At 45.0% G+C, this 18,760-nt stretch overlaps 1 protein-coding gene across 1 annotated transcript in view; it reads left to right on the top strand.

The window, feature by feature from the left end:
- Window positions 1-11,570: 11,570 nt before the first annotated feature.
- LOC113841234 (uncharacterized) overlaps window positions 11,571-18,760 on the top strand; it is a 60,822-nt gene continuing 53,632 nt past the window's right edge. Inside the window, exons 1-8 of the mRNA XM_072032325.1 lie at window positions 11,571-11,768; window positions 13,388-13,540; window positions 14,840-14,939; window positions 16,426-16,505; window positions 16,709-16,834; window positions 17,093-17,172; window positions 17,895-18,006; window positions 18,166-18,255. Of these exons, the coding sequence (XP_071888426.1) occupies window positions 13,391-13,540; window positions 14,840-14,939; window positions 16,426-16,505; window positions 16,709-16,834; window positions 17,093-17,172; window positions 17,895-18,006; window positions 18,166-18,255 (738 nt within the window). The 5' untranslated portion in view covers window positions 11,571-11,768; window positions 13,388-13,390. The remainder of the gene's footprint in view (window positions 11,769-13,387; window positions 13,541-14,839; window positions 14,940-16,425; window positions 16,506-16,708; window positions 16,835-17,092; window positions 17,173-17,894; window positions 18,007-18,165; window positions 18,256-18,760) is intronic.

Genomic DNA, 18,760 nt, shown 5'->3' with positions numbered 1-18,760 from the left:
CATAAAACACACAAAAAACACCCAGAGCACTTTCAGCTGCAGTAAACAGAAAAGGAAAATCTGAGAAGGCTCGAGGTCCCACGTGAAACTGTACCTAACTGCTACCATATGGATGGCTGCACACTGATCAAGAAGTTCATCAACTTCCAGGCCGAAGGAGCAAACAGCAACAACAGAAATCCAACTACTTCTTGAGGTTTACCTAGCCGACTCTGTGAAAAACCTCTATCGCTTTTCCGTATCTACTGGCAGACACGAACAACAAAGAAACCTGGAATCTGCTTCCTTAGCAAGACACCTTTGAAAAGTTAGTATCGCCTCTACAAATTAGGTCACAGCTTAAGGATTTGACAAAAATCGTGTTGACAAGCCCTTTTACCCAAGAGGATTCTTATCTGGTCATATTCTCCCCACACAGGATTCATGCAGCACATAAACAGCAGCCCTTATCTGCTTTGGGCCAACCTCCAGGACTCCTAGCAATTTGCCTCAATTCGAATTGCCTCATTCTAATTTCCCTCATTCTGCTCTCCCCTCAAGACGGTCCTTACTTATGCCCTCTCCAACTCCTGCAAAGGAACGTTCTTCTTCACGTACCTAGTGCCAGTCTTACCCACTTCCCCCGCTGGAGCCTAGGATAACCACTTTCCTCCCAGGAGAGACTGGCAAACCCTCAGTACACTGCAATAGTATGGATGGGAAATTCTAATACTGCATTTGGAAGCAATTTCAGAAAAGTAGTCACTTATCCATGGCTACCCTGTTTATGTCAACCTGCTAACTTCAGGTTTAAAATCATCTCTGAAAGAAATAAAGATCCTTTTCATGTTCCTAATACATCAAAGCATAAAAAACAAACAAACAAACAAACAAACAGAAAAACAACAACTCATAATAAACATCCCCAAATAAAAGCCCATCATAAAAATTGTTAAAACAACAATCATAACCAATAGTACTAGCAGGTCATCAGTGAGGTATTTTAAAATTCAACAAGGCCTTTTACCTTAAAAATTAGGCAAGGAATCTGTCTCCTCAACTACAGTTGACCAAAAGCAAACGGTGGCCTACAGAAATCTACACAAGGTGTGGAAACTAAACAGCCACAGTGCATTATAGGTTGAATTACTTCACAATCTGTATGTCCTTCCAATTAATTGTTTTAATTGGCATTGCTTAACAACTGACTTAAGTTGTAATTGTACAGGTCACAAGAATATGTCCTATTTGAGCATTTAAAAAAGTTGGAATTTGACATACTTTGAGCTCATAGTGCTCCACAATAACTACATTGTCTGGCTCTGTAGAAGCTTCCACGGTGGTCTCAACACTCATCTGGTGCTGTTCTACCTGGGAATGCCCAGTAGGAGCCATTTGAAGCTTGTAAGAATCTGGAATGACACAAATTTCTTCAGTCAGGTTTCCGGTTTATGTAGAATACAGTCTCAGTGAAGTATCCTGTACCTGCAAAACAATCTCTTTCTACAAATACAGAGACAGCACTGTTACCATCTTCACTGAGAAATACTTGGCTTCTCCCTTCTTTCCAGCTAACGTCACTGCTCCATTAAACTTTGAAACTGCGACAAAAAAAAACAAACACCCCCTCCCCCCAATCAAACCAAAAGCACTAGAGAAAAGGGTAATAGAGGGAAAAAAACAGTCATGTTGCCAATTCACGTTAGGAAACGCATCTTACACTGCAATGTTAGGGCATAAATCTCCTATTCCACATGTTACTCTGGATCCACACATCTTGAAGTGCAGCTTTTTAACCTAAGCTGCTGTGGTATACTTGCCTGAAGTAACTAGGAAAAGAAGACTAACATTCACATTTTTTAAGGAAAATCTACAGCACTGAAGAGGCTTTCAGGGTAGGGCGTAGCTGCATTACCTGAGCGTTCCCTAGGCTCCCAACCTTAGATGCTATCGCACTAGGGGAACCTGGTGTGCTAGCTCTAAGGAACAGTACGGAGCGTAGAGTGGAGTGCAGACACCACGGCTAGGCTCTGTGACCAGGTGGGGACTCGATTGTTCTTGTGCACACCGAGACCGATATGCCGCACTTTTTGCTACCCTGAGCCAAGGACCTGTCATGTTTTGACAAATGCTGTACCCTAGTGTACTTTTTGCTCATTATAATATCATTAGAATACCAACACACACTCCAGCCCAAAAACTACCCGCCTCCAAGGTGCGACCACCCCTCACTGAGCTTGCGCCCTGAATTTCTCGGAGCCTATTGCTTTAAACGGAGACGGGAGAACTTTTCACCAATCATAACTAAGATATGCTTGACTAGAGTCACTCAAGCTCCACCGAAAAGATAGAAAATAATATAAATTGGCCTAAGAGATTGGGGATGTCAGGGAAGATATCACCGTTAGGGAAGATATCATCGTTGGGGAAGATATCATCGTTAGGACCATCCCGAGGGAATGCACCATCCCGAGGACCTCCTGACCCCTGGGATCAGTGGACGAGCTGAGCCTCTCTTCCCCCGCCCCACTGAGACGCCTTTGGGTGAGATTTGAACACTTGGTTATACTGTGTGTCTCCACGGAAACTTAGAAATCTCTAGAGTCTTTGTGCCTGTTAGCATGTTAATTTCCAGGCTGTGCACCTGTGTCACCTGTGTATTTCATGCATGCTAGCTTGCTTTTGCAGACAGCAACTATCGCCGGCAATCCAAAGACCCTGTGTACCGGTTGCTGTCATAAATTGCACTTGATTGCATTGTTCCTAGCCGTGATAGTTCTCATTAAACACGCCTAGAGTAAGGGTGGTTATACGTTATTGGTGAATCCCTGACCGTGGTAGTTCAGTGCAAACGTAACAGCACATGAAAACAAGGCCACCTCCATTACCAATGAACTTTGCTTACCTTACTTGCAACTCAATTGATCCTTTACATACAGTCAACGAATCCTATGAGAATAAAAAGAAAAAAGAGACCTCTCCGCATATTTCTTCTGGCGGTGCAACGTTTGTAAACAGAATGGATAGGGTCAGGGTGTGAATGGAGACTTCTCCCAAGCATGCAACACCGCGGGTGCCAAATAAGAAACCTGGCCATATCCCTCTTTTCCTGTTATTAGCAGATGAGGCTCACATGATGTCGGTTTCTAGTAAGCACTCCTAGAACAAGAGTCATAAGAAAACAAGTTTAGAAATGAGGTGCTGAATAGACACACAGATGTTCCAAGTACTTTTCCTAGATACTTTCCCCCTCCCGCCCCAAATAATCTCCATATTCCAGCAAGTAATAAGCTGTTCTGTGATCAGGAAGACCATTAAAGCCCGTTTTCTTACAATCTTGCACCATACCTCCCCCTGAGAAATCCTGCCCATCTCTACCGTGTCTGCTATTCATTTGACTGGGCTAAGTAATGACTCCTCAAGTGTACACGTGGACTGTCTAGCCGAATACACAGATGACACCCGGTCTGCTACCTGATATTGGAGAGCACAGCAACTTTCTCTCTCAGCACACACCACTCTGCATCTCATCGCTTCCTATATACACCAATCTTCAGAAGGTCTCAAGTTTAAGTACCCGAGAGATCTCTACATCTGTCAAATTTAGCTGAAATGTGGCCCTCATTACTGAAGAAGGTAGCAAGAAAGGAGCAGAACAGCTTTTCTAGAAAAAAAATGGATGTGGGCCATATCTAAAGCAGGGCATAACTGGATTGGTTCAATGACAGCAGTACATGAAACACATGTAAGATTTCCAGTTAATTTATTCTCACAGTCATTCTAATTGTTTCATCTTCTTCCCTTATGTTTCCTATTCTTTACTAACCCAAGATTGCGAATTAATAGCCTGGCAATCTTGATTTCCTACTAGGAAATACATTCCCAGGAAGCATTTGCTTTTTTCCCACTACACTAAGGTTGTACCTTTACTGCCTTAAATCCAAGATGCTAGAGAGTTAACCTTGCTCAAAGGGTCAGCACATTTTCTGGACAGCACAGCAACAGGAAGTGAGAAAAATAACTGACCCGACTGTGACAACATAATCTAACTTTCCAACCGTGGGCTTATGTGACTTCCACGTTAAAATACCAAAAGATAACACAATTTGGTGGTTTAATGGTAACAAATAAAAACACTTTGAATTTTTCTCCAGGTGTTTTAACAAGCCATTTCTCAGTTTGCTTTCTGCTACAGAGTTCGCTACTCATTTTAACAGTCCTGGGTAACAGAAGGGCAAAAGGTGGCAATGCAAACCCAGGAAGTTGGTTATTTTTAGCTAAAAGGACAGACGGCACATTTATGTGGTCTTGAGTCTTTCAAAGAATGCCATGGATTAAGCCAACATGTTCTAGTAGTCTGCGGATCACTTTGGCTTAGGAGGAGAAGCCTGGGCTTTTCACTTGGATCATTTAGAGCAACCCACTTCATTAGAACTTTAGTCCCTTCACTTTCTTCTTGAGAATAGCGAGCACCCTTCAACACACAAACTTGATGTTCCCCTTTCATCTGCCACCCCTCACACTTCTAACAGCTGAAACTGTTTACAAAGACTCAGCAGGCCTGACAATGTAAACATAATGGCAACCCATCTTTCTTTGCCTGCTGAAACAGAGGAACTTTTCCTCTGGTCTGTCAGGCATTTTACCTGGTAGTTCATCTCCAGACATTAAGGATGCGTCGGCATCACTGTCAAGTATATCAGCTTGTAAAATAGGATTTACATTTCCTGAAAGACAAAAGAGGTTTCTTAACTTTCCTGAATAGCCTGTGCCTCATTCTCTTGCATTAAGACAGCTTCTAAATCTGTGCCAAAACCCTTTCTTCATTTGAGGGCACACACTGAATGCTATTTCCTACAGTTCATCCCACCACAGATCTAAGGAGACGGCACAAGTCTCTATAAAGCTGTCTTAGGTCCCACTGATGTGTATGTATAAGGTACGCTACTCTGTTGGTGATTTTTTTCCCCCCTTAGAATAAAGAAAATGAGGAACAAATTCTGTAGCTGATGAATAGCTATTAAAATAAGGCCCCTTCTTTCTGAAGGGGCCTCAAAACCCCTCATATAGTAATACACTTTTCTTATTTGCAAAACTTTCCAGTATTGTACAGTTATGTAATATACACTCTGCATTTTCAACCTGGAAATCCAGTATTTCTTAATTTGTTACACCAAACTTTTTCTAGGAACCTGCAATGAAAGAAAAGGCATTTATAGCTTCTGCAATAAGCGTCCAAAATATGAGACCTAATGACCCAGAGTAAAATACTGTAACGAAAAATTGATCCAGAAAGAGATCTTTTTTCTCCAAAAAATTTCTCAAAAATTGAGCAAACTTGCATTGTGGCAGTCTCATTAGTTCATCAGATCTGCTTTTCAGTCAGTAAATTTGCAGAAAGCACTTCGAGCACGATGTTTCAAGCTGCTACAATTACTAGAAAGAAGAAAATAATTATGACTCAAACTACTACCTTTGATCCGGGAAACAATCAAATGCAAATACATCCCCTATCCATTCATACAGGAGTACTGAGACCAAGAACACAATGTCAAGATGAAAGCGCCTACGCGGATTAATTAATTAAGCAAACTTTGGGAATCAAAGAGTTGATTCTAGAACTAACTACTTGATGCTATCATCTTGACCATATATATCCAGTACCAGACTTGCCCTCCACGGGACGACACAGTGTCTCCACATATCACTCTTTTATTCACGTTGTAATTTTTTTTTTTCCTAGAAAGTTGGACTTTGCCACATTAGCATTAACACTGAATTGAAGTTCTCACCTCTTTATTTCGCAAGTTGAAGAGGAACTCTCTGTCAAAGCGTCCTGGTCTCCGTAAAGCAGGATCTATAGAACCTGGTCTGTTGGTGGCTCCGATTACCACAATCTCCCCTCTGTTGTCTATGCCATCCAGAAGTGTTGAGACAATGGCACTAGTAGAAAAACATAGATTATACTTGCAAGTTAGGTACATTTTTTTCCATTCCATATGACTTTCTTCCATGAGTAGTCAGAAAGGGAAAGCATTTAAGGACAAGACTCATTTTAAGACATAAAAAAATAGGTGCATTAACACAAACCGGGTGCTGATATCAGGGTTGGAGTATTGTTTTCAACGATCCTTTCAAATCACCTGAAATTTATGAGTTATGATTTGGAAACAAATCATACCAGTACTTGCTACAGCGTTTTGGCTACCATAAAAAACGAACAAACAGGAAAAAAAAGGGGGTAGGGGTCAGAACTTAATTCCATTACAGGTTCGGGATGCAAGCTTCCTATATGAATTTAAAAATGGAGCGGGGTAAGTTAAGTCTCATGAAAGTCACAGGGAAAGTAAGCGTTTTGGTTCAGAAGACAACCCAGAAACCCACTAGGCCCACATAGAAAAGATGCTCAGGATGAAGATCTCTCATCAAACGGCAATCCCACAGCTACAACCTCAGCGGAAATTAAACCAATTGGGCCCAAATTCTTTAGACATGAAGCACCTGCCAAGTTCATCCTCTCCCACACCCTCTCAGGCCAGGCAGACATAACCAGCCATGACTACCCAATCCCAAAAAAGTCAGCTTCAACAGTGGGGCAATAAGCTACAAAGGACCACAACTTCAAGGAATCCATCTATTAACAAGGACAGCAGGACATACCCGTGGAGGCCAAGAGCCCACTGTTAGTAGAGCAACCATGAGAGCACCACCCACGCTCACCAACCACGAAAACTGCTAGGCACTGCAGTGCTCGGACCAAACATTCCGAAAGCCTGTGACACATGACCACTAACGGTCACTGGTGGCCAGTAGTTACCAGTAGCAACGCATCGCATGCACGGGGGCACCTAAGGAAGTCTCAGCCTACCCCCGAATATACTCAACTCCCAATGCCAGGACTGACAATACCTCTCTGTTGGCAAAAGAAAGCGCGAGTCGAGGCCAATATCATACCATAGCACAAAGGCTTGCTAAGAAAGATCATTTGAGTAGCTTTGCAAGAACAGGTGACTTACTTTCTTCTAAGGCTGTCAAACAGAAAGGATGGATTTGTAGTAGGGTAGCGACTTCCTCAAAGTCTGCAGCTTCGGCTCCAAATTCCCATTTTCTCCACGCACTTGCCTTGCAGCTATTGCATCAGCTCTGGTCCTCAGCGTTCCGCCAACTGAAATGCAGAAACAAATACAATCTTTTGAGACAGTAAAGATGGGATTATCTTGATTGCACCATTGCTCTTGTAAAATGGAAACAAACCAACAAACAAAAGACACCCCAAAGCGGATTCATTTTTCTTTCCATACCAAATTACAAGTCCTTGTCATGACCACTGCATTCCTCTTGTTTATCGTTCTGCTATCCACTTCAAACTATCCACTTCAAAGCGTCACCTGTAGAGAAACTTCTTCATAGACTGAAAGCTAGTCTGACAAAAACAAATGTGCAACTTCTGTTCCACGCAGGAGGGAGCTTACTCCAGTTACTTCTTGTCTGGAAAAGTGAAAACAACCCACACCTTTCTCTAAGGTGTTTTCAGGCCATTCATGTAAAACTCTAACCGTTCAAAAAAACTATTCCGTCCTAAGTCTCTTCCTCAGGTGCATACGTTTTATTACCCTGTTTAAGCATGCAGCACTTTCATTTCCTGCATTATGATCTAACAGCTCAAGGAGATAAGAGAAATACCCAAATACCTAAAATACACTAAAAGCATCCCTCGGAGGCAGGGCTCGCCCCAACAGCTCTGAGCTGGAGCCGCTCTTTGCAAAACCTCGCTTTGCAAGGTTTTCTCCTTTTCTTCCTTCCCCACACAGCTCACTTTCAAGCCCCTGATCCAAAGTACAGAGGCACTGAGAAAGGAATCACTCACATTTCCCTCTCAGTGGAAAATAAACTAAGAAGACAAAAAAATAGATAAAAAAAAGCAAGTTCTACTTAAAAATGTTGGCCATTAAAAATGACGGTTTCAACTCTGACAGAATACATTCCACATTTCAACCTTACCTGTTCAAATAATGAGCAAAGCTGAACTGTGGTATACTTGCCTGAAGTAACTAGGTGAAGTAACTGAGCAAAACTTGTTTTTTTCAGCCAGAGGAATGAATAAGGGGGATCACTCCAGTGTACAAAACCTTCAAACAAGAGCGTACTGTCCCAGAAGGACACTTCCAAAACTGCTGACAAAACGGGGGATTACAGCAAACTGGAGCCAAACGAGCAAAGGTCAGCACAGAATCTCAGAATGGCCTCAACGGTGAATCACCAGCTCACTGTTCAGTGACAAGCCACATAGGCTTGCTTTCACAAAAGGCAGAATCCCACAGCAAAGCATTTAATTCTCCCTTCAAAAGCGTTAAGTTCCTGGGCTTGGTCTCTCAGACCATCTATTGCTGATGGCAAGTGAGAAAGCTGGAAGGCAAAGCAATGCCCTGCATTCAGATTAAAAAAAAAAAAAGAAAGAAGCAAAAGCAATAGCAAAAGCAAGCAGATGGAAGAAACAACTGGGTTTCCAAGCAACATATTACAATTGACTTCCACTAGATAATCCCTTCTTGCTTACAAACTGGTCAAGCTGACTTGTACAGAAAACTCTGAACAAAACCACTGCAACCCAACTTTGTAAAATCATAGCACTCTTGAACTGTTTTCTCATATTAAAACATCAGCTAGGAAAACTGAAGGTGTTGCTTATAGGTTTAATCTACAGATATTCTGGATTCTATCCATTTGGAAGAAATTGCTTGTTACTACTACGAAAACAAACCGTTCAGCACTGCCAAAAAAGTTGAAGCATGGAAGCATATTGAGACCTTAACTGGACATTCTCCTGAAAACAGCCGACTTCTGATTTATCACTTCGGTGAGTTACCTTGGGGGCTGAATACTGAAGCTCTCAAAAGACTTCTGGATAAAGGAGGGTACTTGCTGGTACTTTGCCGGTACTTGCTCTTGTTAAACTTCCCCTGGTTGGTGATTGCCCAGCTCTCCAATGTGTCCAGATCTCTCTGCACAGCCTTTCCACCCTCAACAGAGTCCACAGCTCCTCTAAGTTTAGTGTCATTGGCAAATTTGCTCCAAACACCTTCTATTGCATCAGCTCTGGTCCTCAGCGTTCTGCCGCCAGAAATGCAGAAACAAACCTACATTGCACAAAAAGAAGATTTGCCAGAGGAACATGCAGAGCCCTTTCTTTGGGCTCAATATCAGCATAGATACAACCAGAACCACTGACAGCAGCATGATAAGCACACACTGCAATGCGAAATAATGGGAACAAAAGCAAGGAGGCCAGGTATCCAGGGGAAAAAACAACGTGCCTCGTTAAAAAAAAAAAAAAAAAAAAAAAAAGCATTACGTAAAAATATACACAGTACGCTATTTTACGTTTTAAAAATTTTCACGATATGGTGACCGGAAATGATGTGAAGGTATAAAAACCTATTTTACTGTTTCTAACAGTCTGTGAGAGAGATGTAAAATAATAACCTAGAAAGCAGATGTATATTAAGTAACTATTTGCCACTGTCCTTCCTTGAAACAAATGTCTCTAAACTTACTTTGGAAATTTTAATTATTCCTTTCTATTCCGGGAATTTGAAATCTTTGCTGCTTTGATAGATACCTGAAAGCCTTAAAAAAAAAGCCTGGTGGAGTCTCTGCTCCACCAGGACGCACCCAGCGCTGTTTGCTTACCTCTATTCTTTTATATTCTTTTCATAAATCATCATTTTTATTTAATCCTATTTTGAAGATTGAGCCATTTCTAACAACACCATACAACAAATGTTAAGTTACATATTTCCAAAGCTAACTGCTTAAGTTCCCAGGTAGTAGTCACAAACATTTGCAAGAAATACTGAACTGGGATTACTTTTCCAGTAGAGCACTCCTCTTTTCATTGCAGTCTACTCAAAAAGAACTTTACACCAGCAGGATGCTAATACCAATATGTATTTATATATACATTTTTTTCTCTTTAAGACCAAATATCCCAAAGTCATTAATGTAATAAAGGAGTAAAACACTTCCTGGCAAAATGGGGAAGGAAAGACGCAGGAAAGCGACTTTAGTCTTTGTCAGAAGACATGCTGTCAGTTTCAGGAAGCAACTAATAAAAGCAATAAACAAAAACTAACCTGAAATCTACGTGTCCCTGAAACTACATACTTATTGTCACCATATGCAATGAGGGAACATGCATCTCCACTATTAAATGGATTGAATTTTATCATATGCACATAACCTTCACAGTCCACCGTGTAAGCAGCATTTCTAGTAGACTCTTGCTTCATTTCCAGGGGACTATGTCAAAGTATCGTGGAAGTGATGTCTTCTTCAGGATGGAGGTCAATGTTCCTATAGGGAAAGTATTAAAAAGCATGCATTGTGTATTTGCATAAAGAAAAAAAAGTATTTGTGGCGCAACAACTCAAGATTTCTTGTAACACCATATTTATGGACACAAAAGGTCAACTTAAGCTCATTAGATCCAGATTTAACACCTAATTCCAACTATCAAGAGATTAACTAACCTAACTGACCTAATTCACTAACAGGCATTCAAAACTTTTTCTACAGACATCAGTAACAACTGCAGGTTTTGTGCTACTGATGGCAACCTATCAAGACATGGGATTAAGTAACTCGACGTACCAGAAAAGTCACCCACGTAATTTTAAAAATTTCAACCAAATGACAACAACATATCTATTATTACCTTCAAATTCTCTTCCCTGGTGTACCTCTTTAAAGGACAATCGGTATCTAACTAAAAGCAGAATTAAAACCACCAAACTCTAAATGCAAACACGATTCTGCAGATTACTTGTCTCATGGCATAAGCCAGCCCAACTGCAGACAGTGCCTCTATGCCTCTGTACTTGCACAGAAAAAGTTCATTTTCAACTGGATCAAAAGTATACCGAAACATTAATGCTTTACTCCATTCAAGCACTTTCCAAGAAAATCAGACTCCTGTGCTTGCACACAACTGATTTGGGGATCATCCCTGATTTGACATCAGCGTACACCTTTTGAGAAATGACCATGTTCTCCACGTGCAGCATGGAAAGATAGCTGCCAACTTCAGACCCTTGTCATATTTTGTTGCGTTAATGACCTGAAGGGCTCAGCACCGAGGCTGAACATCATGCCTGGGAGCCACCACAGTTTGATGGCGCTATCAGCGGGACTCAAAGAGGCTCTCCACGTTGGTAGCGTGCATTTATTAACCAACACAACAAACCACCACGGTGACAGAAGGACGTTAGCCACATAACTCGCATCGCCACGCTCCTAAGGCCAAACACAACTCCTCGCCACCTCGAAGGCTCCCCACCACGGCAGACCCCCTGCCTTGGGGCAGCACCAGGGGGACAACCCGGCCGTGCGGCTCAGCCCCCCTCCCCGCACCCTTCACCTTCCCGCTCCCTCCTTTTCCCTTGGGGGCCCAGCGGCTGCCCCAAAGGAGCCCACCCCACACCGTGCGGCCCCACAACGCTACCAGCAAGGGCCCGGGCCCGGGCCCAACCCCCGGCGCAGCCCCGCTCCTGCTCGGGCCCGGGGGAAAGCCCCGAGCCCTCTGCGGCTCCCCCGGGCCCTCCCCACGCACCTCTCCGGCCCCGCACGGCCGCGCTTCCCGGCAGCGCCTCCCAGCCCCGGGCCACCCCCTGTCCGTCCGGGGCAGCGGCCCTGCGCTCCCTAATTGGGCGGCAGCGGAGGATTTCAATTCAAAGCGCCGGAAAGGACCGGAGCCCTGCCGGCAGCCGCGGCCTCCCGACGGCCGGAGCTGGGTGAGCGGGGGCAGCCTCAGCCCGCTGGGGCCTCGCGGCGTGCCCGGGGAGCCGGGCGGTGGGGAAGCGGGGGGACCCTCGGAGCTCGGGGTGGGTCCCGGGTGCTGGCGGCGATGCCGGCTCATAATGCCGGGTATAGGGTCCAGGGCTTGTCCTGCGGGCTTTTTGGGGTTCTTAGGGTGGGTGCTGGCTCCCAGTGACTTGTATTGTTCCTCAGAAGCATCTCCCGCTGAGGAGAGTGAGGGGGTAGCAACCCCTTCTCGAGAGTTTGTTATGCCTGCCCTAGGCTGATTTGTACCTATCCAACAGTTTTGTTTGCGATGGCTCCTGCTTTTTGCTCATGTCAAAGTAAAATGGGGTAAAATAAAGCAACTTCACTCCCCTGGAGGGGGCCTGCAAGAAAGAGAAGGAGGGACTGTTCATCAAGGAGCGTAATGATAAGACAAGGAGAATAGGTTAAAAGTTAACTAACTGATCACTTTCATAACTTAAACAAAGCTTGCAGCTTTACGTTAGATGTTGGGAAGAAACTGTTTGCTTAGACAATGCTGAGGTGCTGGCACAGGTTGCCCAGAGAAGCCATGGGTGCCCCATCCCTGGAGGTGTTCAAGGCCAGGCTGCATGGGGCCCTGGGCAACCTGATGTGGTGGAAGGCATCCCTGCCCATGGCTTTCCACGGTTGGAAACTGATGGTCTTTAACTGATGGCCCTTCCAACCCAAACCATACTGTGATTCGAACTCTTCCCCTGCAAACATCTTGGTAAGTAAGTTGTTGCTTTGTCTTGCTTGTTGCAAGATGTCTCTGTTTTCCCCACCCCTCTCCTGTTCCTGATCATACTAATTACCAATAAATAAATAAGTGCAGTGCACACGTTAACAAGATGAACTAAGGGGAAGGTTGGATTTGTGTTCTGAAAGTAAAAGACGGGGGTCTTGATTGTGTACTGTATGCAGCGATAGGGAATTGTGTTTCAGAAATGAATGGGTTTAGAGAAGGCAGTTTAAGAGTCTCAGGTACTTTGGGCTTAGTAAATGCAAGAAGGTGAAAGACCAAAGCACGAAATAGTCAAATTCAAAACTGATGTTGAAGCTCGTTTCCAAAGGAAATAGGGAGAATGATGACTTAGGGAAGGAAAGGAAAAAAGGCTTTGTGCATAGGTAACAACAACAACAACAAATCAGATGTTTTTATTAATAACTAGGAAACAATAGTGAATGTCATCTTTCCAGGTTTAAACTGGACAAGCAGTGAAAGCAGGTAGTACTGAAGATACACTTTAGGGTATTCAGATTGGGTCCTTGCTGAGACAAAAGAGTGTCCTTTGTAATAACTTTCATTCTTTCAAGTTAGTAAAATATACAAGGAGAATAAGGGGTCTTTGTGAAGACATCCTGCATAAGCACTTTCTACCCTGCCTTTTCATTGTTGCTCCATCATTAGTGAGGTGAGTCTTAATGCTCTATGTGTTTAATGGAAAGAACTTATTCTCTGGACTTGTTGTTAAAAAAAAAAAGAAAACAACAGCAGATATGTAGCTTAATGGAAGGTGAAAACATGCGTGGGCCTCTCTTATTTATTTTTCACATTTATTTCTCTTAATTTTGTGTTCTACTCTAGACAATGGTTGATTTCTTGCAAAAGATTTCAAACTTGATGAAACGTTTCAGAAGACAATGGCACTTATTTTCAAACTCAGAAAGAACTACTGTATGTGGAGCAGATTGCATGCTGATGGTGTTACAACTGTCAATGGCTGAAGTCAATAAACAGGTCAGCATTCTTTCAGAACATTCTTGGTACTGTGCCAAAAATCTCAAGTTTCTCAGACAGGGTCTTCCGTGAAGCTATTTTATTCGCAGTTGCAGTGGTGCGTGTCCTTCAAGCAGGAGCTCACGGTAAAAGTTTATCATAACCTTATATTCCCTATTACTCGACACCTGATTTCTCCCGTTCCCTCATTGGCTGAGTGCTACAGGTTCACACACTGTTCCATGCACTTCCACACCATCTATGTACAATTTTATTTGAGCAACTGTTAATTTCTCCTTTTCCTTTTTCCTTCTTTTGTGACTAGAGGGCCTGTGATTTTTGTTTTTACGGATTTTGTACTGCTCATCCTGGTTTTCTTAGCTATCTTCATTATTTTGGGACAGCGGGACCTTCCCTTTATCTGCTTAACATACTCCCCACAGCTGTGTTACTGTCATGCCTGCACAATCACTTCTGAATATTCAAGGTTAGTGGATTTTCCACTGCAAAAACAACTTGCATGCAAAAACACAACTTTGTTTCTCACAGTATTTAGTGCATCTTAAACCGGGTTCACATACTGGACTTTTTGTTTGGGCACCTATTTGAAACAAGCATTTTGGTCAATTCAGTGTTTCATCTGAATGTTTGATGCCATGAGATGCTCTAGAAGTAATGATTAAGCACTTTGTCACATTAGGGCTTAGAAAAAGAACACCAAGACAGATGAGAGGATAGAAGTGTTTTAAGTATTTATGTGAGTCTTCAGCTTTAAATACTAGTGTGTTTTGTTTGCTTGTGCAACTTCAGTTTATTTCTACCGAGGGTTTCTCATTCTCTGTAGAGCAGAGTGAGGTAAGTAGCATTTGGGATGTTCTTATCCCATCAAGGCAATTCATTTGGTCCACTGCTCAGCTCAAGGTTCTCCTTTTATCTTTTTGCTAAGGGCTCTGGAAATGCTTTGGAATGATATGAGAAGAATGAGAAAAGCTAAAAGGAGAAAAGCTAAAATGTGTAATTATTAATAGTTTCTGAGATATGGTTTTGTAAGTATGGTGTTACGGTAAAAGTCAGTCAAAGAAACTCTCTAAGAATCAATTTGGAGTTTTAGAAACCAGGCATTCTTTAACTGCGGCGCCAGATGCACAGGGAATCACTCCACCCAGTGTGCATGCTGAATTTTCAAGCTACGAGGGTTATATACAGTAAAAACATGCACATTCATCAGATTTTTAAGAAATAGTTAACATATCCATGCTCTTTCCCACAACTAATTAAAATATGAAAATGTCTCTGACACATGCACATTTGTTTCCACAGGTGGTGTTTTGGGGGTCTCTGGTGGTCATCGGTAGCCTTCCCCACTGTGTTCTGACACACGGAAAAGAAACTTTACAACTCAAGGAGAGTTATAAAGCAGGTATGTTTATTGCAGCACTGGGTGCAAGGGGGATCTTTCCACCTAGCTTGTGCACCAAGGGTTACTACCAGGGTGCTTATTTGATAGCATATATACATATTCATTTCAGTTCCCCTCCCTCCACCCGTAAGTCTCTTGCATATTCATTAGGTATCCCAAAGAATCATTAACATAGGTTCCCGCCCCTCTTTGCATGTGCGCTGGAGTCCTCGGGTGGTCGTCCAGAGTGCTCTGTTGGTCTTTTGATGAAGGCCAGAAGTCTTCCTCGCTGCTAAACTTTAGTTACCAGGGCAGCTGGTAAATCGCGGAGAGCCGTCTGGCATGCAGCATAGTCCCTGTAAGGGAGGAGCGTACCCCACAGGCTTTGAGACAAAGTATTGTTGTGAAGTGAGTCACTCCACGAGGAACACGGCCAGAGATGATACAGATAAGTCTGATTATTATTTTAAGTGATATATTCTTGTGGTATGTATGAGAAGTGCAAGGGGCCTCTTTGCGTGATTGTGTGATTGTGCTGTGGGAGTGAGACGCAGCATCGGTGCTAAGCAACATCCCTAGCGCTTAGTGGCTTGTTGATTGATGTAGATTCTATTAGGCACGCCACTTTGCAATCGTAATTCTGCTTGTGATTTTCACTCTGTTGCTTATTGTACCTTTCTGATTGCAGTGTCTGCGGTGCTTGATAGAAAAATCTGTAAAAAGCGTTTGGTTGGCTGAAAATAAAAAAGGGGGAATTGTGGGGAAGGAGTTCGCAGGTGGCTTTGCGCTGTTTCACACGTCCCTGAACTAGAGGTTATGATGAAGTAAGCAGTAGAAACAAAAACTTGAGCAAGGTTGTCGTGCACTGGAAGGGAAGTAGTCACTGCACCAAGCCTGTCAGAGTTGAAGAAGCGTTTGGGCTACGCAATTAGTTACACGGTCTGAATTCTTGGGTTGACCTGTGTGGTGCCGGGAGTTGGGCTCCGTGATCCTTGTACCCAGCTAGTATCGTCCAAGTTTGTTATATTTATATATAGAACCTTGCAAATTTCTTTATTTCCGTGGAAGGTTCCTGGATACCCTATACCATGCCCTCGCCACCCGTAAAGCGGATCTGCTTGTCGGTTACAACCTTGCGGCCCATATCCCACTTGTAAAAATGTATCCCGACCAGCCCCGAGTGTCCAGTCCGTAGCAGTGGTTTCACACCCCTGGTAGGCACAGTCCCGAGCCTGCCCCCTCCTGACCCTCACCCCTCATCACTCGCAATGGAGACGAGACCCCCAAGCTGCCTCAGGGTGGCCTGGGAAGAGAGTGAGAGCTCCCAGGAGAGCAGCTCTGTATTGGAGCCCTTCCAGGTAGAGCCGCTGCAGCCTGGTGAGTGAGGGTCTGCGCTGGGGTGGGCAGGGCTGGGGCCAGCTGCGCCCCCTGCTTGAAGCCAGTGCCCCCTTCCCTTGCTTCATCCTGAAGCCCCTCTACAGTAATCCTTGCTCTCCTTCTGTCTTAGATGCTAGCTGGCTACCTGTGTACGAAGAGGAAGAGGAAGCTGTGGACTTCATCAAGGACTACATCAAAAACAAAGAAAGAGTAAGAGCAGCCCTTTCCATGGCGGCTGTGCCTGCATGTCCTGGCCGTGCCCCGGCTCTGCTGCCAGGCTGCTGGAGGGCTGCTGGCTGGGCAGAGCTGCTGCCCTCCAGGCGTCCCACACAGCTCCGCACCCCACAGTGCTGCGGTCCTGCTGGCTGTGGCTCCCCCCTCACGCTCCCTCTTGGTATCTCTGTGGCTGCCAGGATGACGTGCAGAAAATGAAGCTCCTGAGGAACATCGTCACTGTGTTCACAACCGCACAAGAGAAGGGCTTATTAGAGGGCCTGGACACCTTCTGCCGTGAAAATAAGCTGACAGCGAACATCCAGGTGAGGGGACGTCTGGCGGGCTGGGGAAGGTGGCGAGGCTCCCTGGGCATTGGGCAGGGGTGTTTGGGAGCAAACATACATGGACACCCAGCTACCCCGAGTGGGATCTCGGGTGCTGCTGGGATCTCAGCACTGCAAGGTGCAGGGGGGCACTTTTGGCTGGGGATACCGGGACTCTGCCAACCCTGCCAACAGTGCTGGCTCTGCTGGCGCTGTGTGCCTGTGGCTGCCAGGTTCCATCTAATTTGTGCTCTCCAGGTGCTGTTGGAAGAGAAGCCTATTGATTACCCGTGCACAGACTTGTGGGAGGAAGCCTTACTTGCTACTTCTGCCTTGAGGTATGTGCCCAACCCCATCCGTGGCTTGGCTAGCACAACCCCAGGGCATGAGCCAGGTGACCCTGACCCTGGCAAGCACACATCCTCCATCCGGGCAGGCCTTTGCTTTTCCATGCTCAGGACTTGTCCAGAGGGAAGAGGGAGCCTTGCAGCTTCCTGACTCATCTCAGCCTTTGCCCCAAAGCAGGAGGTGTCAGGACTGTCCTCTGGCCCAGGCCAGCCTTGCAGAAGAGGATACATCCCCCAGCTGGGCTCCCCATCCCTCCCACAAAGTCCTGCCCATGGGAGGATGTGGCGTAATGACCACACGGACACCAAGGTTCTTTAAGGGATCAGTAACTTCTTCTTTATTGAGGGCGTAACTTCCACTCCCTTGACATTGAGGACAGGCTCCCTTTTTATACCATTTGCTCTACAGAAGTATTTTCTACTAATTATTCATTGATCAACAACTTGGCCCAGCAACAGCAAACACCAAGCAACTTCCATGTCTTAATGGCTGGAGAACAGGCAGTCTGAGCCAGCAAGGCGTCTCCTGAATGACCCTTCTTTGTTCCTTCTGAACTCTTTACATTCCTCATAGCCTCATCGTTAAAAGTCCAATGTTATCACCAATCATGGGGCTTGTCAACCCCCATGGCCACGCTTCCACTGGAGGACTGTGTCCATCTCCCTTTGTTGTAGAGGCACCGTTCCCACTGACAATGTCTCTCTCTCTACAGCACAGTGGAGACTGTACTGGAGGGTGAAATGTTGTCTCTCGTAGCTGCATGCGTTAGCAGCGTCTTCTTTCTTCTGAGAACTGAGGATCTGGACGCTTGGTTCACCATGACGGTATGTGCTGCTGAGCCACAAGAGCCCCCATTCCCCTGCACTGCATGGAGTTTCCTCCTGCTTAGAAACAACTGAAGATCCCTGATGAGGCAGGTCTCGGACTGCTTCCCTCCACCCCTTCCCTCTCACCCTTGCCACAACACTTTGTCCTTCTTACAGATCCTGCAAAAGATGGATGTCATGCTGAGAACATTGCTGATCAGACCTCCGGCCTCCAGCCTCGGTGATAAGTTGCAGAGCATCTTGAAGGTCTGCAGTTTGCACAGCATCAGCTTTACAGTGGCTGTTCCTCACCCTAGAGTGAGGTGACATATAGTAGTGAAGAGTGCCCCCTGTGCCATGCACACAGACCATAGCGCCTGCCAGGCCTGTGCCCAGCACACTCAGGGGAGCCAGGGTCTGTCCACCAAGCTCTTCTAGGGCCCCGGTGTCCCCTGGCTGCTGTCAACATCCCTTGCCCTCCACACGTCCTTCCTGTGTCACAGCACAGCTTCCCCGCAGCACTCCTGGGCCTCCTCTGCCCGCAGAGCTCTCCTTGCACCAAAGCAGTGGTGGATTTGAGAGAATTTGAGCCCTGCCCTTGTGCACCACACTGGCAGCATCTGGAGCTGCCATCGCTCTGCTTTCCTGGTCCCCTGTGCTTTCCTTCCCAGTGTGAACAGGGCGTTGCTCCAGCTCTGAGGAATTCCATGATGGACAGCGTGAGTCCAGGCAGTTCTGCTGGAGCAGTTGTCAGCTCCCAGAGCAGACCAGA

The sequence above is a fragment of the Anas platyrhynchos genome, chromosome 38 (assembly GCF_047663525.1).
Source record: "Anas platyrhynchos isolate ZD024472 breed Pekin duck chromosome 38, IASCAAS_PekinDuck_T2T, whole genome shotgun sequence".
Lineage (NCBI taxonomy): Eukaryota > Metazoa > Chordata > Aves > Anseriformes > Anatidae > Anas > Anas platyrhynchos.
Note: the sequence above shows the minus strand (reverse complement) of the source record. Positions and strands in the feature narration are given on the sequence as shown.